This window comes from Brassica oleracea, chromosome C1, assembly GCF_000695525.1.
Source record: "Brassica oleracea var. oleracea cultivar TO1000 chromosome C1, BOL, whole genome shotgun sequence".
Classification (NCBI taxonomy): domain Eukaryota; kingdom Viridiplantae; phylum Streptophyta; class Magnoliopsida; order Brassicales; family Brassicaceae; genus Brassica; species Brassica oleracea.
In genome coordinates, this window is record NC_027748.1 from 15,737,271 (window position 1) to 15,756,865 (window position 19,595).

The 19,595-nt window shown below is 36.6% G+C and overlaps 5 protein-coding genes and 1 non-coding gene across 10 annotated transcripts; 2 read left to right on the plus strand and 4 right to left on the minus strand.

The window, feature by feature from the left end:
• Positions 1 to 516: 516 nt before the first annotated feature.
• Positions 517 to 2,652, plus strand: LOC106308903 (U-box domain-containing protein 4). The gene is given in 3 exon segments (XM_013746007.1): positions 517 to 1,622; positions 1,754 to 2,083; positions 2,249 to 2,652. Coding segments are annotated over 3 exon segments (1,407 nt in total). The 5' UTR covers positions 517 to 611; the 3' UTR covers positions 2,315 to 2,652.
• A 318-nt stretch (positions 2,653 to 2,970) lies between these two features.
• LOC106308887 (inositol transporter 4) lies at positions 2,971 to 6,565 on the minus strand. Of its 3 annotated transcripts, none has more exons than XM_013746000.1 (3): positions 6,353 to 6,565; positions 4,354 to 4,939; positions 2,971 to 4,289 (listed from the first exon to the last, which is right to left on the minus strand). In XM_013746000.1, exons 2-3 carry the CDS (start codon positions 4,894 to 4,896, stop codon positions 3,087 to 3,089), a joined length of 1,746 nt encoding a protein of 581 aa, XP_013601454.1. In that variant the 5' UTR covers positions 4,897 to 4,939; positions 6,353 to 6,565; the 3' UTR covers positions 2,971 to 3,086. The 3 variants fall into 3 exon arrangements, with proteins under 3 accessions (XP_013601454.1, XP_013601448.1, XP_013601457.1); XM_013745994.1 differs by lacking the exon at positions 6,353 to 6,565 and adding an exon at positions 5,162 to 5,269; XM_013746003.1 differs by lacking the exon at positions 6,353 to 6,565 and having other exon boundaries at positions 4,354 to 5,098.
• A 3,835-nt stretch (positions 6,566 to 10,400) lies between these two features.
• LOC106293585 (ubiquitin-conjugating enzyme E2 2-like) lies at positions 10,401 to 11,827 on the minus strand. Of its 2 annotated transcripts, none has more exons than XM_013729273.1 (4): positions 11,582 to 11,827; positions 11,175 to 11,316; positions 10,960 to 11,073; positions 10,401 to 10,866 (listed from the first exon to the last, which is right to left on the minus strand). In XM_013729273.1, exons 2-4 carry the CDS (start codon positions 11,306 to 11,308, stop codon positions 10,854 to 10,856), a joined length of 261 nt encoding a protein of 86 aa, XP_013584727.1. In that variant the 5' UTR covers positions 11,309 to 11,316; positions 11,582 to 11,827; the 3' UTR covers positions 10,401 to 10,853. The 2 variants fall into 2 exon arrangements, with proteins under 2 accessions (XP_013584727.1, XP_013584721.1); XM_013729267.1 differs by having other exon boundaries at positions 10,402 to 10,866; positions 11,175 to 11,319; positions 11,582 to 11,826.
• Positions 11,828 to 12,528: 701 nt separating this feature from the next.
• TRNAL-CAG lies at positions 12,529 to 12,609 on the minus strand. Its single transcript has one exon. It is a non-coding gene; the product is annotated as a tRNA-Leu (tRNA).
• Positions 12,610 to 12,707: 98 nt separating this feature from the next.
• On the plus strand, positions 12,708 to 14,575 carry LOC106322598 (pentatricopeptide repeat-containing protein At4g16470). Its single transcript, XM_013760672.1, has 2 exons — positions 12,708 to 13,113; positions 13,216 to 14,575. Exons 1-2 carry the CDS (start codon positions 12,842 to 12,844, stop codon positions 14,522 to 14,524), a joined length of 1,581 nt encoding a protein of 526 aa, XP_013616126.1. The 5' UTR covers positions 12,708 to 12,841; the 3' UTR covers positions 14,525 to 14,575.
• Positions 14,576 to 14,892: 317 nt separating this feature from the next.
• On the minus strand, positions 14,893 to 17,540 carry LOC106322587 (probable receptor-like protein kinase At1g67000). Of its 2 annotated transcripts, XM_013760652.1 has the most exons (4): positions 16,497 to 17,540; positions 16,262 to 16,285; positions 16,047 to 16,167; positions 14,893 to 15,952 (listed from the first exon to the last, which is right to left on the minus strand). In XM_013760652.1, the coding sequence occupies exons 1-4, from the start codon at positions 17,284 to 17,286 to the stop codon at positions 14,905 to 14,907; spliced, it is 1,983 nt and encodes a 660-aa protein (XP_013616106.1). In that variant the 5' UTR covers positions 17,287 to 17,540; the 3' UTR covers positions 14,893 to 14,904. The 2 variants fall into 2 exon arrangements, with proteins under 2 accessions (XP_013616106.1, XP_013616113.1); XM_013760659.1 differs by lacking the exons at positions 16,047 to 16,167; positions 16,262 to 16,285 and having other exon boundaries at positions 14,893 to 15,995; positions 16,536 to 17,540.
• Positions 17,541 to 19,595: the final 2,055 nt, after the last annotated feature.

Consider the following 19,595-nt stretch of genomic DNA (forward strand, 5'->3'; position numbering starts at 1 on the left):
AAAAAAAAAAAAAAAAAAAAAAACCTAAACCGACTTCAACCAATATAAACTGCAATGGTGAAAAATTAAACCAAGGCGTTGGGGTATCTGTGGATTTGTGGACGGTTTCGATGGACACCTGTGGACAAGCTGTTCATTCAAAGCTTCATTAACCGTTAGATATCTGATCTAACGGTCTTAAACGTCTCTTCCTCAGCCGTTCATAACTCAAACCGATCGACACTGTATTGGAATTACGAAAAAGGCCAACTGGGCCCATCGTGTCCTGTGGCGTCAAGTCCTCTGTACAGGGACATTAATGAACTTTAACCGGATCTTTCGTTCACCTCCTAGTCACAGCCACATGGCTTGTCAGACAGACATGCAAATAATATAACGCGCCTTCTTAATCGTCGATCTAAATAGACCCAACTCCAGATCTCTCCACGTGTCACCGTGATATTGGAAACTTGTCACAGTCCGTGAGTGCAGAGTCACCCAGGTACTAACAGCTTTAAAAAAGCTTCTCGTCCTCTTCCTCAAGCCTCCTCTTTAACCTCACCCTGAAAATTCAGAGAAACTAAGAACATAACTGAAACTCGAGTTTGGTCAGCACAGATCTTTTTATAAAGATGGTTTCGGTGGAGGATCCGTTACCTCACTCGAATTCAACCCGTTTCCCGTTAACAACCGATTTCTGCGGCTCATCTTCTCCGTCGGCGGCGAAGATACACCGTCAAGTCGGCCGGTCGATGAGGACGGTGAGATCTAACTTCTACCAAAGCGGCGATCAATCTTGCTCTTTCGTCGGCTCCGTCGGCGATAAATCGGAGTACGTGTCGGAGTATCTGTCGGATTCCCTCATCGACATGAGACTCGGCGAGCTCGCGTTGAAGAACAGTAACTCAGTCCACTCAATCGCTTCCTCATCGAAAGAAGAAGCCTTTCTCGATATTTCTCAGGCGTTTAGTGATTTCTCCGCGTGCAGCAGTGACATCTCCGGTGAGCTACACCGTCTCGCTTGCTTGCCGTCTCCGGGAACCGACAGAACGGAGAACGTCGGAGATAAAGAAGCGCAAGATCCAGAGCCGTGTCTAGGGTTTCTGGAGAGGGAGAACTTCTCCACGGAGATTATAGAGTGTATCTCCCCGGAAGATCTGCAGCCGACGGTGAAGCTCTGCATCGACGGGCTTCGCTCCTCTTCGGTGGCGATTAAACGATCCGCCGCGGCGAAGCTGAGGCTCCTGGCGAAGAATCGAGCTGATAACCGTGTGTTGATTGGCGAATCTGGAGCTATCCAAGCTCTGATTCCGCTTCTTCGTTGCAACGATCCGTGGACGCAGGAGCACGCCGTGACTGCTCTCTTGAACCTCTCTCTCCACGACCAGAACAAAGCTGTGATCGCCGCGGGAGGAGCTATCAAGTCTCTCGTGTGGGTTCTCAAGACGGGGACGGAGACTTCGAAGCAGAACGCGGCGTGCGCGTTGCTCAGCCTTGCGCTCGTGGAGGAGAACAAGAACTCGGTCGGAGCTTGCGGCGCGATTCCGCCGCTTGTTTCTCTGCTGCTGAACGGGTCATGCAGGGGGAAGAAGGACGCGCTCACGACGCTTTACAAGCTCTGCACGCTTCATACGGGTTGAAAAGCCTTAGGCCTCGATCTAACGGAACTGGTAACTTTGGCTGTAGATTGCAAAGCCTTAAGCCTTGAGTTAGCATGACGTGTTAGTGGACGAAATGGTCTAGGTTGTGGAGTAAATTTTGTGACTCTGACCAGATTGTCCCTAGCCCGTCTTATGTGAAGCCGCTGGTGGATCTTGTGGCGGAGGAAGGGACTGGGATGGCGGAGAAGGCGATGGTGGTTCTGAGCAGCCTGGCGGCGATTGAGGAAGGCAGAGAGGCTATTGTAGAGGAAGGAGGGATCGCAGCGCTTGTAGAGGCTATCGAGGATGGATCGGTGAAAGGGAAAGAGTTTGCGGTCTTGACGCTGTTGCAGCTTTGTGCTGATAATGTCAGGAACCGTGGGTTGCTTGTGAGGGAAGGTGCGATTCCTCCTCTTGTGGGTCTCTCTCAGAGCGGCGCCGTCAGCGTTAGAGCTAAACGCAAGGTATGAACTTAATAACTGATTTGACTTAGCTACTAAACCACTGAGAGTCTTGTGTTATGGAACTCTAACAGATCTAGTTTTACTAGTGAATCCAGTTGATGATTTAATGTGGATGTATGAAAAGCTTGAGCTTGATGGGTCTTCATCCTTTTTTTTATTGTGCAGGCAGAAAGACTACTGGGTTATCTTAGGGAGCCAAGGAAGGAGGGAAGTTCATCATCAAGCCCTTGAAATTGATTTGCATGGGTTCCCTTGAATGAAACCATTATGGACGGTTTTCAGCAGTCTAGTATTGTATATACTGAGTGTATGTTTGGTGGGTTTTGTATAGCATCTTTATGTAGACTACTGTAAAAGGAAGATCAAATTAGTGCCAGAAACTTTGACTACTTTTGATCTTCCTTGTATTGATGTTAAGCTAGTTTTATATGTGTGAGAGTGCTATTTGGATTACAAGTCTAGCATTCAGTTTTTCTGTTGGTGTGAGTGGTGAAATTTGCTGATTTTTAAGGCAAAAAGCTTCTAGTGTCGGCGCAAATGCAATGTTTAAGAGCAAAGCAATTTTAATCTCTTATCTGAATCAATTATTGTTGGATCTTTGAGTGTTGTTTGTGGATCCGTGTCTGAGTATGTGGACAAACCGGTGGATCTGGTAGAAGATTTTTGTTCTGGCACCGCTGTAATGTCTTGTCCTATAGTAATGGTTATCGTTGAAACAGTAGTTTGGCCCACTACATAGACACTGATAGTTATGCCTGTCTTGAAAGAATAACATTTTCACTTATTAAAAGTTTGTTGCTTTCGGTTCACAAAGTTGTCTGCCTTGTTCATTGACATAAGCTTTTCAGACCCTTTTGGGATAGTTGTCAAATCATAGAGAAGTTTGGTTGAGGTTTTTAAAGTGTTCTTGATACTACGTAAGTACGTATTATTCCGGTTTCATACAATATAGAAACTGGAAAGTTGCAACAATATTAATAAATAGAGAAATACAAACTTCATCTTAAGCTGTATCAACGTCTTTAGCCTTGTTCTTCCGCCGCAAGAGACTAGGCTTGTAACCGACCTCAAGCAACTTCTCGACCTCCTCAAACTGAAGTCCTTTAGTCTCAGGCACAAGCAGCCAAATAAAGAAGAGTCCAACCGTAGAGAAGCCAGCAAAGAGAAGGAAAGTCCCAGAGGAACCGAGAGCATGTGTGAGGGAGAGAAAGCTCTCACTCACAATGAGATTAGAGACCCAGTTCGAGACGGCAGCTATGCCTCCTCCAAGACCTCTGTATCTAAGCGGATAGATTTCAGAGTTGACAATCCATGGGACAGTACCCATACCTGGAGCGTACACTACGATGTAAAGCCCCAAAAACACTATAGCCAAGAACCCAAACTTGCTTGGACATCCATCTTTGAAATATGTTCTTCCCCTTGAGTGACACGTCGCCTTCATGTCGTCCGATAACACAACGCATGCTCCTGGCGCGTACGGTTGCACGCCGCTAGCGCAGAATCCACATTCGGACCTGAGACACTTCATGCAGTTCCACCTCGAGGGAGGCGCGTTTGGGACTGCGAGGGGAGCAAACGCTGGACAAGTAGCGTTTGGAGCAAACGTGGTTGACTCCACTGCATCGATCTTGGGGGCGTGGATAGCCGCTTGTGCGAAGACAATCGCTAAGATGATAAGACAAGTTATGATCCCAAACATAGAGATGATCATCAGCTTCCTTCTACCGTACCGGTCCACAAACATCATGCTCACAATCGAACCAATCGCGTTCAGACCAGAAGTTACAAGAGACAGAGCCATTGCTGTACTGTTGGAGGCGTATCCAGCGAACTGCACAATGGAGGGACTGTAGTACATCACCGTGTTGATCCCGACAAACTGCTGCGCCACCTGGACAGTAATACCAGCCGCGAGTCCACGTCGGACGACAGGATTCGCGAAGGCTCCTTTGAGTTTGGCGCCAAAACTATCTCCGATGATGGCCTCGTCTGCTTTCTCCGCCTCCACGGACTCTTTCAACGCTTCCATCTCCGCCTCCACTTCGTCCTCCGGGTAGATCCTCTCCAAGATTGCTCTCGACTCCGCGACCCTGTCCTTCCTGTACAACCACCGTGGAGATTCCGGCAAGGACCACATCAACGCAAACTGAATTATCGCCGGAACTCCCGCAACTCCCAACATCCACCTCCATGTCCCCGGAGTCTGTCCCATTAAGACATAATCAGAAACACTTTACACAAAGATTGAAGCTTTACATTTTACTTACGTGGACAAAAGCGAGATTGATGAGGTAAGAGAAGAACTGTCCTCCGGTGATTAAAAGACCGTTGGTGCTAACAAGCGCACCTCTGATTCTCGCCGGAGAAGCTTCCGATATGTAAAGCGGCGACGTCATCGAAGCCATACCGACGCCGAACCCAACGAAGATTCTTCCGACGATGATAACCCAAGGAGCCGGAGCAAACGCCATGACGACTGCGCCGATCAAAAACAGCACGTCGGCGATGAGAATCGACATCCTCCTTCCGAATCTGTCGTTGATCCAGCCTCCTACGGCTGCTCCGACGATGGCTCCGGCCACCGCCATGCTGACGATAGTCGACTGAAGCCATGTTTTCCTATCGACCTCGTCGAAGTCTTCTTTGATGAAGAGAAGAGCGCCGGAGATGACTCCGGTGTCGTAACCGAAGAGAAGACCTCCGATTCCGGCGGAGAGAGCGAGGCGCATGATGTAAGGGGTCTTCCATGTCGTCCTCCAACACTCTGTGAACTCTGTTTTGTCTGCTTTCGCTATACCTCCTTCCACCATCTTTTCTCCTCCAAAGACTGAGATTCTTTCTCACACACTATGCCTGTGAATTGTGATGACATTACACAAATGTTAAATTATATAATATCAAAAAGAGATATGGAAGAATATCGAAAAACGAGAATCTGGATTCCTCTTCGTCATTAAAGCTTTTGAGATTCTTTCCATTCAAACACATTGTATTATATATCAGGACAAACAAAATACTAATAAGTTAAGAAACAAAAGTCAACGTTTGAAGTTTGAATAAGATTTCGAGTCTCACCAGAGGGATAAATTATTCAAAAAATGTTTAACTGTTAACTGCACAAGGATGGTATCTCAAAAAACACAGTGAATGTGATTGAGAGAGAGGATAGCAGATGAGATGAATTGGATAAGATTCTGCTAGCTGTAAAACTATAGTAATGGGACCCAGGTAACTAATCTCCTTTCACTACTGTATCTCTGAATAGGTCTTTACAGAATCTTAAAATCTAATACAATAATGATTTATAGATAAAGAAACAAAATGAAAATAACACAATAAATTAATATATAAATATCTTAATTTCTAGATATTCGTACACAATTATCTTAAGTTCTGACTACTCTTTCCGTCTCAAAATAATCTCAAAATAATGTATATCAAATTGACTATTTAAAAACATAAATTTGATCTATTAATCTCATGCGTAAAAAGTTAAAGGTCTCTTTTTCTTTTGATAACGTCAATTATCCTTTTTCTTTTGCTTTGGAAAGTTAAATTGTTGACCTCACACATACTCAATAGTATATAATAAGATTTTTTATTGATTGTCTCAATATCTCTTCGAGTAGATTACCATCCAAAGATTACCATCCATTTATATCAAAAATTTGGGAAAAAAAAAAGATTACCATCCAAAGGGTCTAAGAATAACCTTGCAATAGTATATAATAAGATTTTTTATTGTTAATAATAAATTAAATAGAAAAAGTGGAAAAAAAAGGTATTACAGATATCTTAACCACCATGTAACTAGTCATGCAAACTAAATAATGTATACTTAACTAAATGAAATATATGTTATGTATGAAAACATTCCTCAACTTAATGATGTTATGTAAATTTTATTGATCCAAAATGTGACGTGGACGTTAGAGAGATTAATTTCGTCTAATTTTTTTCGTTGATAAATTAAAATAGACCTTCCTCGCTGTGATATAACTAAAATTTGACCGAATTCAATCTAGTAAAACAAAATAAATTTTGGCCACAAATTTAACCTCTGTTAAGGAAAATGTAATTACAATATACAAATTTCCTCTGCTATAAGAATTATCGTATGAATCTATTGTCTAGGATCTATGCCTATTTAGCGAACGTAAACTGAATAAACAAATTTATTTTTCGTCAAACACATAATTTGAGAGAAGTTATTTTAAACTTTCAAATTACATCAGCTAGATTTTACAAAAGCAGAGGAAATTTTACCTGGTTAATAAACATTGTGAATCAGATCTTCTGAAACTCCTATTGATTTTCTTTTACAATTTCAAAAGATGTTTAGCGATTTAGCTGATAGTTTACATAGAAAGCACTATGAATGTTTTTCAAAATTCTTATCGATTTTTCTTTGTAGAAAAATTCTATCAAGATTTGTTTGTGTTTTTGTATTATATAGCAATCTTTCGAAAGATGTTAGTGTTTTCAGCTAACAGTTACAAAAACAATAATAAGTTAAGTCTTATGTATTTATAGATGAGACATTCAGGTTCAAATTCTAAATTTAGAAGTGGAAAGATAAAGATGTAACAGTGACAGCTTGAGGTAAAACAAGTGGTCTAATATCCATCAATCGAGGATTAATTTTAGGTAAACATTTGAGATAAGAACAAGTCACTGACAAATGGTAGTAATGTTTAGTGGTTGTGTTTTTTTTATCCACATGGTAGTTAAACAACTGTTTCTCCTAAAGTTGTGTGGTGTTGATAGTCATAAACCGCAATAGTTGGAGCTGGCTATTATTGGTATATATGAACAACATGTCATCCAAATTCTGAGTTGCAAAAATAAGTCTTTGCGCAAGGAAATTCGTAATAAATGTATAAGATATACATGCAGTGTTACAAAAAAAAGATAAACATGTATAGTATAGAAACTAGATTTTGAAACGCATTTAAAAAGTGCGGAATATCTTATGTTGTAAGAATCCAAACTAGTTTTGTTAATTTGTTACAAATGTTAAAATAGATAAATCCATCTTGATTAAACTCATTTCCTTTTTAACTGATCTTTTTTAAATTTCAAATCCATTTCAAATCCATTTAAATCCATTTAAATCCATCAACTTTTTTAATTGGATTATTCATTTGGTTAATGTACAAAATGTTAGTATATAAACATCTAAAGTTGTTGCGCATAGTGAATTGAGTTTTCATATAAATACATTTACAACTAATTTCCTTTAATTATGTTAGCTTTTGTTTTTGTTTTTCCTTTCTTTACATATTGCTCAAAAAGTTAACACACAGTTGGTCTAAGATAAGTGTACAACTAACTTGACTTCTTCTATGTGATTTGAAAACAATAGAATTTTTTTTTATATTGCCTAATTTAGTTTCTATTAAATGATGATGATATTATATTATGGTAAGATCCCTTTTTTATTATTTGACTAACCTTTAATTCATGTGTTTATTACATGTATGCCATTTCCTACGTGTCATCACCACAAGCTCTCTCATCTCATATATTCAAAAACCCTTTCTTAACTAGACTAATTACAGAATTTGCCATTGCTCATTACATTAAAAATTGGGTATATACTATAAGCTTATTGACTAACAAAATAATTAAACCCGCGCCCTGCTTGTTACGCTTCAATTAGAAACGACAAATTTAAATACACAGAGATTTTATTGCCATAACCTGAAATTCTTCATAATGATCAATTTCATTATATAGCCTGACTTAAATATTAATGCATTTCTACATAGTTAGACTACATAAAATTCATTGTGTACGTATTTATCTACATATCTACTTATATATATGTTGCTGCAACTCTTCTCCGTATTAGATAAAGATACTAATCACAATCGCAATGTTCAAGAATTATTACATAATGGCAAAATCTTATAGATATATACGTACACTTTTTTTTAAAATGACATAAAACTTGGAAATATATTATATTGTTAAAAGCTAATAATAGTTTCAAATCTCCTCCATTGCATGTTAACCATGTTTATCGTTTCCATAATTACCAATGCAATTGTAATCGACGATCATTTTATGATAGTTTAGATTCAAGGTAACACAAGTTAATACATTACCATTTTGATTTTTTTCATAATATATGATTCAAATTTGAATTGTCAATCACGGGATCAAATGAATTATTGTCAATGGCAATGTTAGCGTGATAATGGAAACAAAATTGACGTGAAAGAGGAGTTTTCTATATAAGGGATTTAACGGATATTACATCGTTGTTATTTGAATACGGTTTCACCACGTCAAAATTATCACGAATACATAATTATCCATAGTTGATTTATACATACTTTTTGCAACGGAGGATATTTTTACATTAAATTTGTGTGACCAGATCTTCATATTGTTACCTATTTTACGTACAAACATATCGCACTGATTATCCATCGTTGGATTTTTTTTTTTTTGAAAATATCAAAATTGGTATGGTAGTTATTAAATTTTTTTAATGAATTGATATTCGGGGTCCCTTGATATTTTTGGATAAACGCTCTAACAAAAAACGGAAATTATTGAAATCATAAAACATGATGTGCAATCTTTTTGGTTTGATTGAAAAGTCAAATTAGAGTATTAATGTAACAAATCATTTATAATTCAATCATATTCGGTATTGAAACCTAAGTTTCCTTATCTTATTCATTTAATTTATAAAATTTATTCTCCACATAAAAGTTGGACTAGACATCGAAACTATTATAATCTTTTTCAACCCTAAGTTTATTTTCTTTAACTTTTGGACTATGATAAAATTTATTCAAACCTAAGTTTCCTTTCCTTAATTTTTGTTTTGTTTTGGGTGATGTCACTAAAATTAAAAGAACTTAAATTGTGGGTCAGTAACACTTGAGACAATCATGTGCTTATTTAGGCCCGTATGATTTTCTCTATTCTTTTGTATATGTTTAATTGTGAGAAAATAAATATTTTTTTTCTCATTTTTTTTGTATATGTCTCATGTACTTTAAGACAGCTGACCATATTATTTTCAACAATTAATGATTTAGTTAACTAATACTATGTTTAATTGTGAGAAATATTATATTCATGTTTATTATTACTAATACTATGTTTATATATGTTTAGGTGACCAACACGTACATCAAAATAATCTCATATATCATTAAAATTAAGTATTTTTTTCAAAATAAAAACAATTGTTTATATTAGTCTTTGCTTATTCTTATGTATTTATTTCTACAAAATATACTTCAATTACACAAGTTTTTTTTAAAGTTGAAGCCTACTTGATATAAACTTACATGCAAAATTTCGTTCAGTTTTTCATTATATAATATATAATATTTGTTACTATGGTTTTTAAATTTCTAATATCTATAAATTAAAATTTTTAATATTTTTATTTTATTCACCCTGCGCAGGGCGCATGTGAAATAATTTCTTTTATTGATGTGTTATTAATGAGTAATCATTGAATGAAAAATATATGTAAAATTTATTTAAGAAAAATAGCAGAAAATTGTTTGGTAATTATAACTAATTTTCCTAATTATATAATTAAAATTAAAACTCAATGGCACAATTGTAATATTTAAGAAAATTTAAAGGGATCTCAAAAAGGTATTCCAATTTTAATAATATAGATTAGTTTCTATTAAATGGTAAGTATATTAGATTTTGGTAAGATATGTTAGTATAATGGAGGAAATATATGTAACATAATTTCTTTTATTGATGTGTTATTAATGAGTATTCATTGAATTAATAATATATGTAAAGTTCATTTAAAGAAAATAGCATAAAATTCATTTGGTAGTTCTAACTAATTTCCCAAATTATATAATTAAAATTAAAATTCAATGGCATAGTTGTAATATTTTAAAAAATTTAAGAGGATCTAAAAAAAACTCCAATTTTACTAATATAGATCTTTTTGTTCTGTTTTATCATCTTTTTTTTTTCTTGTCTTCTGTATGTGCTTTAAACGAAAACAGACTTTGACTATTATATGTAGTTTAGTATTTTTGGATTAGTAACAAGTTATGTGTGTTCGCTCTCAGTTCCATCTAATATGTTTCTCATTCTACTTCATGTCCTTAGAGCATGATTATCCCTATCACCTCTAATGGGTTTCTTAATGATTTTTTAATTAATAAAAGTAACCTAAGAATTTTAGTTAAGAAACTCTAATTTTGAGTGGTCCAATGAGAGTTTCTTAATTAAGGGTTCTTAGATTTTTTTTTTTTTTAAACATAAAATAATTTATTAAATAAAACATATTAAAAGATAACATTTAAAACATAGATTTAAAAAAACAACATAAAAATAAAGATAAATACAATAATCAAGAATAATTTGAAAAAAACATTTGTGAATAATATTTGTGATCAAAGAGAGTGTTTTAGATTACTTTGTGAGAAGGAGATAATAAAACTTATTTGGAGAGAAAGAGAGAATGAAACTTGTTTGGTGAGAAGGAGATAATGAGACTTTGTGAATAAAATGCTTGGTGAATCACAACTTTATATAGAGAAGAAGAGAAGAACCAAAACCAACATGTTCCTAAGACAATACTCGTGACTTGCATATACAACAAATATATACAACAAATATGATATCAACCTGTTATAGAAGGAAGATTGGCACTCTACGGTTAAAAATATAACACACACACACACATACCTCAAACTGACACCGATTAACTTCTATTATGTTTCACTTTCGTCATAGGACTTTGAGTGTTACTCAAAACAGTTCAATACTCAGACCTACATGTAACACAATAACAATGCCTAAATCCTACTCTTGTATCTTCTAGCAATGCCTCTCTTCACAAACAAACAAAAAAAACAAGATGTTACCTTTGTATCCAACGTGATAGCAACGGCTTTGTCGACAAAGAAAGAGATACATAGATGGGACTCCATTGGTTCTGTAAGTTCTGTTCAACTCCATCCCTAGGCGTATCATCTGGGCTGTAGTTTCCATTAAAAACAGAGAATGACAAATGATTAGAATCTAGACAAGACACATAGGTTTTACCATAAAAGAAAGCAAGTGTTTTTTTTTTGGCTACCTGAAGATGACAGCGTTCCAGAGCAAGATGTTGTTGTCTTGAGGAGCCCCACTGATACCAGCAGGAGGAGCTTGCGGATCTTGCTGCAACCTCCTGAAATCCCTCATAAGCCTCTTCTTTGCTAGTGTTGACATCTCAATCTCTTCTAAACCAGAAAAAACAACAACAAGATTAGAACTTGTAATCAAACATATCCATGATGTCTCATTTGCAAACATTTGTTACAGCAAGCAGAACTCTCTCAAATAAACCATAGATTCATATCTTTACAAAGAGATAGATGAAATCCAGAACAGGAATTACAAACCCTAATTAAGAAGATAACCAATTAAGACAGAACACAACCCTAAGTCATCGATATCACAATCAGTCGACCAAGATCAAGACAAGATTAAAAGTGGACGAACCTGTGATTCTCAATGGAGAAAAAGAGACGCCGTGAGGAGATCATAGAAGCCGGAGGAGACGCCGGTTTCAATCGCCAAAGGAGAAGTCGAGAAAGAAAGAACAGAGAGAAAAAGTGCTTACACGTGTTCGAAAAACTCCCTTTAAAAACGGTTACCAAAATCCCTTTCTAAGGATCGGTAATTGCCTATTGTTTTAATTTTCATTTAATTAAATCAGTTTTTATCTTTAAAACCTCTGTTAAAGTTCCGCGTTAAAGATGGTCTTAGCTTTTCTTGGCCCTTATGTCATATTTTGAAATACAAAATGATCAGTTTACTAAGTTTCAACGACCAATGATTATGCCTCTTCTCATAGGTCTCCTCTGCTAGGATCAAAGTTTAGTGGAGTGGAGTAGGGTTGCAACACGTGTAGCCAAAGAATCAGGGTGCGGCATTAACTGGTTTGAGACTGAGCCCAACGAAACTTCATCAAAGGATGGTAGATTTAAGGGATAGTTAGCCGTGAATATCCAATATATATGAAATGTGTATGTCAAACATCATGGAACTAATCCCAGCTTAGTGATGCGCATATGTCAAACACTTGAACTTCATTAACTGTTGTTTGAGGAAGCTGAGTGCCGCTAAATTAACGTTCAGCTTCACAATAAAAGACGGTAATCTTTTTGTTACAACGTAATGTCAACCAATTGTTTGTCAAATATTTTATCAGATAAATAAAAAGAAAAACGAGCAGTGGTAAAAGCAAAGTCCCAATTGGCATTACTAAAACAAATTTAGTAACGTGTTAAAAAATTTTAGTAAATTCTTGGATTAAGGAGAAAAAATATTTCATATCTTTTATACGGTGTGATTCTTAAATAGACCAGATTCTTTTTTTTTTTTTTAACTTTGCTATAAAATACAAGGTGTGGAGGATCATGAGGAAAAAAAACTAAAATAATAGTTGTCAAGAGTGGGATTTGAACCCACGCCCTTTCGGACCCGCACCTGAAGCGGGCGCCTTAGACCAACTCGGCCATCTTGACTTGTGTTGGTACATTTGAGTACAATATACTCAGTATGAAGATCGAGTTAAACCCTTTTCTCCGGCGCTTGAACCCTAGAGAAATCGAGAAATGTAAGGAATGCAATTTCTCCCGGAGACGATCGATAGATCATCATTTTAGTTTCATGTGGAGAAGCCCTCTCGTCTCATTCACCTGCTGAAAATTCATCAAATAAAAGATCATCATCGAAGTTATCCGCATCTCCTCGGGAATGTTGGTTTCAAAACAGAGAACGTTAATATCGTCTTCACTCTATCGAAAGTCCCACTCTCCCTTTATCTGCTTCTCTTCCTCCTCAATCTCCCGACATTTGAGCGATTTAGGCTTCACGATGAGAAGTGTCTCGATGGTTTCAACTCTAGAGTTAAATAGGAACGAGTCTGATTCCGATTCCAGCGAGGTAGACGTTTTATCTGATCCCAAGTTTTCCGGCAAAGCGACGACGATACTACGCCGCATGCTGGCTCAGAGGAAAATTCCCAGGTTTACCATCACAAACCACCCCACAATGATTATTTGATACTATAAAGTGTGAAGCTTTCATTGATCGAACAAAGTTTAGTGTTGACCTGCAACTTGTTCTAGCTTGCAGGTAGCTCATCATAGAAAGAAAGAGCAGCCTGACAAGACACTACAAGGTCTTTGCATTACTGGGAGATTGAAAGAAGCTGTTGGGCTGTTATGGCGTAGCAACGGGTTACAGCTCGAGTCCGATACTTACTCTATGCTGTTACAGGAATGCAAAGAGAGGCGTGAATACGCAAAGGGGAAACGAGTACATGCTCACATGGTCGTTGTGGGATTCGCTCCGAGCGAGTATTTGAAAGTCAAGCTGTTGATACTTTACGCCTTGTCAGGGGATCTTCAAACAGGTGGGATTCTCTTTCGTGGTTTGCAGTCGAGGTGTTTGATATCGATGAACGCAATGATCTCAGGGTGTGTTAAGAAGGGTCTTGAACAACAAGGGCTTTTTATGTATTACGATATGAGATACTGTGGTTTAGTTCCGGATCAGTATACTTTTTCTTCCGTGTTTAGAGCGTGTTCTGCGTTAGCGTCGCTGGAACATGGAATGAGATCTCATGCTGTGATGGTAAAGACTTGTCTTAAGTCGAATGTTATAGTCAATGGTGCTCTTGTTGATATGTACTTCAAGTGCAGCAGTGTCTCTGATGGATACAAAGCGTTTGATCAGTTTCTCGATAGAAACGTGGTTACGTGGACCTCGTTGATGTCTGGATACGGGTATCATGGACAAGTTTCGGAGGTGTTGAAATGCTTTGAGAAGATGAAGGAAGAAGGTTGCAGACCGAACTCTGTCACGTTTTTGGTGGTTCTCACTGCTTGTAGCCATGGAGGTTTGGTTGACCAAGGTCGGATGCATTTTGATTCTATGAAAAGGGATTACGGGATGGAGCCTGAGGGACAACACTACGCTGCTATGGTTGATATCTTAGGGCGTGCTGGTAGGCTACAAGAGGCGTACGAGTTTATAATGAAGTCACCGTGCAAGAAACATGCTCCGGTTTGGGGATCTTTACTGGGATCATGCAGGAATCATGGGAATGTGGAGCTGCTAGAGCTCGCAGCTACGAGATATTTCGAGTTGGATCCAACGAACGGGGGGAATTACGTGGTGTTTGCCAATGGATACGCGAGCTGTGGATTGTTGGATGCTGCCTCAAAGGTTAGGAAGAGAATGGAGAATGCAGGAGTTGAAAAAGATCCAGGTTATAGCCAGATTGAATTACAAGGTCAAGTTCATAGGTTCATGAGGAATGACACGTCTCACAGACTCTCTAGGAAGATACACAACAAGGTCCAAGAGATGGCTTCTCTGTTTATGGATGTTGACTACTATCCAGATGACTTGGACACTAGTTATCCTCTTTGATAGATTGGTTTGTCATCTTGTCTTGGTTGTGTGACCAAAACAACTAGCAGTTAGCTGTCAGAAATCTGTGTAGCTGTCTCTGTCTCATATTGAAACCAGTGATGATGGAGAAGTGCTAGGCTCTGGAAAATCTACACAAGTTTTGATTTGGATGGCTAACGTACTAATTGGCTGGGAGCATCTGAAGAAAATTTGTTGTATCACTTGCCAAAAACAAGCAGAGGAAGCTGCCACAGGGGTTGGAGAAGTCAGGAGGAAAGTAATTAGCCTGACAAATCCCAGATGAGGTGTAGAAGAAACAAAAGCTCCATTATACTGAATGTCATGAATAAAGTATATACATATTATGTGATTTATAGGTTCTAAGGAGTTTTCTTTCTTTATGCGACATTCATGGAACATATTTCTGTGTAAACCGAATGACTCTCTGAAAGCGTAGAAGATTCTTGAAGAGGTGCTGGGGGAATATGAAAAACAGGTCTCGGAGGGAATTCCATAGCATCCAGGTTCCCTTCCATCATCTCTACCACTCTGTTCATGGGTGGGCGATCTGAAGGGGAAGATTGAATACACCACAAACCCACCAATGTCATCTTCCTTGCTATCTCCTCTTCTTCACAAATGATTCCATTCCCGTTAAGCCTTATATTGTCTTCCTTCTCAAGATCCTTATAGATCCATTCTGGAAAGTACACTGAACTTACAGTGTCTTCAGTTGATGTTTTGGCCCTTGCTCCTATCATCTCAAGGACCAACATTCCATAGCTGTACACATCTGACTTGTGGGAGACTCTACCATACACTCTTGAAAACACTTCAGGTGCAATGTATCCTATCGTGCCCCTCATGTCCAGTAGTGACAAGATGCTTTCTTTCCTCTCGCAGAGCTTAGCAAGGCCAAAGTCTGAAACTTTGGGGCAAAGATTGTCATCTAAGAGTACATTCTGCGGTTTTATGTCAAAATGTACAATCCTTGTTCTGCATCCGTGGTGCAAGTACTCTAGCCCACGAGCAACGCCTAATGCGATCTCATATAGTTTCGTCCATTCCATATTTGATGACCTATTGCTTGCGATGAATTTATCAAGAGCTCCATTTTCCAAGAATTCACAAATAATTGCTCTTTTGGTACCCTCAGCACAAAATCCTAGCAAGGTAACGATGTTGACATGAGAAGTTTCGCTCATGCTTGCAACCTCGCTGAGGAAGTCTTCACCATTACCCTTTGTGTTCTTCAAGACCTTCACAGCAACCTTGCGGCCATCACCGAGGGTTCCTCTATAGACGGTTCCAAATCCGCCTTTCCCAACCTCTTGCGAAAATGACTTTGTAATTCTCTTTACTTGCACGTAGCTATAGTGTTTCACTGGAATAAGGGCCTTTATATTAAGTTTTCTAGGAGCATGTGATGATGTCTTCCTTTGCTGGCTGATAAGACAGAATAAAATGATGACCACCAACCAAAAGTGTACTCGATTAACCCGGAAAAAAAAAAAAAGCTAGGTTTTCATAAGAAGTTTACTCTGTTACTGGGATGTCTTTGCTTGTGTATTGAGCTTCATGTGCCTTCTTTCTGCACCTGATGGAACAAAGCCACCCTACTATAAGAAATAACAGTGCCAATCCGAAAGCAATTACCATTCCTGAGACCAATAAAACAACAACAACAACTTTCATTGCAAGTCTATGTTGTTGCCTATAGTGTGATAAAATCAACTGCCTTAGAAAGGTAAGAACCTGCTTTTGCGGCAGCAGAGAAGCCTGCATCAACAGAAGGACGCCAAAAAAGAGGTCAGTTCAAAGTTCAAAATGAAGAGAGAACATTGTTCTTTACCAGAAACTAAAAAACTTATATCAGCTCTTTCTTTGTAACGGAATTGATGTAAGAATTTAGGGAAGATCCAATCAAAATGTGGGTCAATGGGAGAATATTAGGAAATGAGTTCATATATATATGAAAAACATATCTTACCTTTCTTTCTGCAGGTAAGGCTATACGTCTGATGTATACAATGACAGATAGATTCATTTGAGATCCGGTTATATCCACAAGCACCGTCAGAGGCTATGCACATCAAACATTCATGGCTAAGTCCAACGTTGAAACCCTCTTGAAGAGTCTTCTTCAGATTATCTTGAGTTGTATTTTTCTGCAGTGTGTTCAACGCCGGTCCAGATGCAGGAATACTGACGTTTCTTTTGCACTGTCCGCTGAAGTCGTTTAAAAAGCCACCAATCTCGCTAAGTAAAGGAGACGAGAGGTTTGTCGTCACATAGTAACTTTTCTCATCATCACCACCACAGTCAAGTTCTCCAACTAAAGGAGGAAAACTCCGTGGAAAGTTTGGTGAGCATCCATAATAAATTGTCAGATTATCGGTGCCAGGGACGAAAGGAAGGACGTTTTCGTTGAACTGCGCATTTATTGAGTGTTGGGGACAGAAACCGCCGATGTAATCTGACCTGGCGAGTCTTATGACACGAGAGGTAGAGTTTGCCTCTAAGATTCTGAACTTCACGGAGGAGATGCTAACCTCTGCAAACCTTTCACTGCATTGGAGCTGGAAGTCGGGGTGGCCGCATTCGACTCTGCTAGGTATCCAGAAAGGGTAAAAGAGATCTGTCTGATCGCCACAGCTAAATGATTGGCTGCAGCGTCTGTGAAGCTCATCAGCTGAGGAAACACAATAAGGTATCACAAAGTGTATCCATATGATTCTGTAGAACAGAGAATTTGTAAGGGATAGAAACAGAATGATCATTGTGTTGAGGTGTCAATAGGAAAATGGTGAAGAAAGAAGGATTAGTGAATGTCTTAGTTTTGTAAGAAGGAAAATGGTGAAGAACCTGTGTTTCAGTCAGTCTTCTGAAAACTGGACCCGGCCGGAACCGGTTTTGGATTGTGTTAAAAACCGAATTTTAGTTATACAGACAAACCCAGTTAAAAGCCCGTCAAACTCGTTAAAAATGATGATTGGTTCTATATTAAAATCCGGTTTCTCAAATTCAAATTAAAAAAAATTATAAAGATTCAAAAGTTTATATTGTTTTAAATATCTATCTAGTTTTTACTATATTTTTATATTGCTTTTGAAAGTTTTCATTTTAGTTTTACAGTAGAACCTCTATAAATTAATAATGTTGGTATTTTGAAATTTTATTAATTTATAGAGATATTAATTATTATTTTTTAAAATTTGACATTTATATTAATTTTATATATATGATTTGGTGTATATAATATATATTGCATAGAACTTAAACGTAGTTTTAGATATAATATTACTAAATCTCATCAAAACTATATTAAGCGTTAAGAAAATATAAAGAAATTTTTACTGTGAATATAAAATAAACAATATAATAATAGGTTCTTACTTATATAAAATATGTATACATATAAATGATTAATTTATGATTTCAATGGGACCATATATTTACATAGAATTTTTTTTAAAAATTATTATCTTATTATTTTATCGATTTGTGTCAAATTTGGAACCGGTCCAAGTTGGGACCGGTGAAATTTATTAATTTATAGAGATTATTAATTTGTCGAGTATTAATTTATAGAGGTCTGTATATCATTTTTAGATTTTAATAATAATATAAAAATTTATAAAAGTAATATTATAGTTATATAATTACTTAATTTAGAATTAAACTAAAATTTAAAATCCGGTTAGACCTGTTCAGCGATTGATCCAGCTACATTGATGAGTCAAGAACATTGGTTTCAATCTTTTGGACAAACCCTCCATATTATTAATATTGAAGTTTCTTTCTGGAGTTTTTATTAATTATACAAATCGAAGTTTCTTTTGGACTTATGTGGCTTAGACTATCTCTAATAGTTTATTTTATTTTTACTCTAAAATAGAGTAACTCTATAATAGTGTTTGAATATGTTCCAATGATATTCTATTTTAAATAAAAAATAGAGTGATGAATAAAAAAAACAAGTTACTCTATATTTGGAGTAAACCTATTTTTCACTCTATTATAGAGTGTGAAATAGAATATCATTGGAGAACTTTTACTCTAAACTCTATTTTTACTTTAAACTCTACTAGATTTCGATCCGCGCAACCGCGCGAATTTTTGTTTTCATTTATTTTTATATAAATATCTTGTTTTCAATTCTAAATTAGTATATATTATAATATATGTGTCTATCAATTTTTAAAACATAATAAGTTTACAGTATATTTTTTCATTGAATAGATTGTTTTAAACTTTCACATGTATTTGTATCTTCTTCTATATATATATATATATATTTGGATTATTATTTCATTATTAAAATCGTAACTATATATATAAAGATTAGTAAAATGTTGTGACTTCGTCATATTCAAATATATTGTAACATTTCACAAATTTAGAAAGTTTATAAAAAATTAAACTTTTCGTTTCGTAGATTTATATTATCGAGTAAATAATTAAACATTTAGTTTTTATTTAATTTTTAAAATAAACTATATAGTTTTATATTTCCAGTCGCCTCCTTTTCTCTCTGTCAGCAACCAGCAGCAGCTCTCTCTCCTCACAGACCGTTCAACTCATCACAAAAGGTTCAGGTATCTTCAGAAAAGTCAAAACAAAACCAAAATGGATTTAAACCCTCAGCCGCATACATACAACTACATCTAGCCGTATGTCTTTGCAGAATAAAATCTAAAACCCTAATCTATTTTCAGAGCTTAAATCTCGTCTTGTTTCACCCTGTTTAAGCTTGTTTGATTTTTTTAATCTTCCTGATGTGAGTTAATTGCTAGAACCTTTTAGGTTGACAATTACACCATTTTTTTACATATCCGACAGCTGCATCAACTTAATCTGATTGTTTGCTTGCATTAGAAACTTGTTCTTGAATGTTTAAAGTCTTTCTCTGATATGTTGAAATCGACTAGAACCTGTCTCAAATTTGAAAGAATTTTTTTAATATTTTTAAGATAAATCCGATTTTTCTTATAGATAAATCTGAAATTTTTAAAGATAAATCCGATTTTTTTGATAAATCTGGCTGAAAACAAAATATTATATATTTTAATTCGATTTTCCTATTTTT

What these genes read in the sequence shown, in the direction of transcription:
- LOC106322598 (XM_013760672.1), top strand. Translation starts at nt 12,842, where the DNA reads ATGTTGGTTTCAAAACAGAGAACGTTAATATCGTCTTCACTCTATCGA. An exon ending in GCTCAGAGGAAAATTCCCAG is followed by an intron (nt 13,114 to 13,215) that starts GTTTACCATCAC and finishes AACTTGTTCTAG; the next exon opens with CTTGCAGGTAGCTCATCATA.
- LOC106322587 (XM_013760652.1), bottom strand. Translation starts at nt 17,286, where the DNA reads ATGATCATTCTGTTTCTATCCCTTACAAATTCTCTGTTCTACAGAATC. An exon ending in CCTTACCTGCAGAAAGAAAG is followed by an intron (nt 16,286 to 16,496) that starts GTAAGATATGTT and finishes CTGTTGATGCAG; the next exon opens with GCTTCTCTGCTGCCGCAAAA. An exon ending in AAAGACATCCCAGTAACAGA is followed by an intron (nt 15,953 to 16,046) that starts GTAAACTTCTTA and finishes CTGTCTTATCAG; the next exon opens with CCAGCAAAGGAAGACATCAT.
- LOC106308887 (XM_013746000.1), bottom strand. Translation starts at nt 4,896, where the DNA reads ATGGTGGAAGGAGGTATAGCGAAAGCAGACAAAACAGAGTTCACAGAG. An exon ending in TCAATCTCGCTTTTGTCCAC is followed by an intron (nt 4,290 to 4,353) that starts GTAAGTAAAATG and finishes TTAATGGGACAG; the next exon opens with ACTCCGGGGACATGGAGGTG.
- LOC106293585 (XM_013729273.1), bottom strand. Translation starts at nt 11,308, where the DNA reads ATGTCAACACTAGCAAAGAAGAGGCTTATGAGGGATTTCAGGAGGTTG. An exon ending in TGGAACGCTGTCATCTTCAG is followed by an intron (nt 11,074 to 11,174) that starts GTAGCCAAAAAA and finishes TGGAAACTACAG; the next exon opens with CCCAGATGATACGCCTAGGG.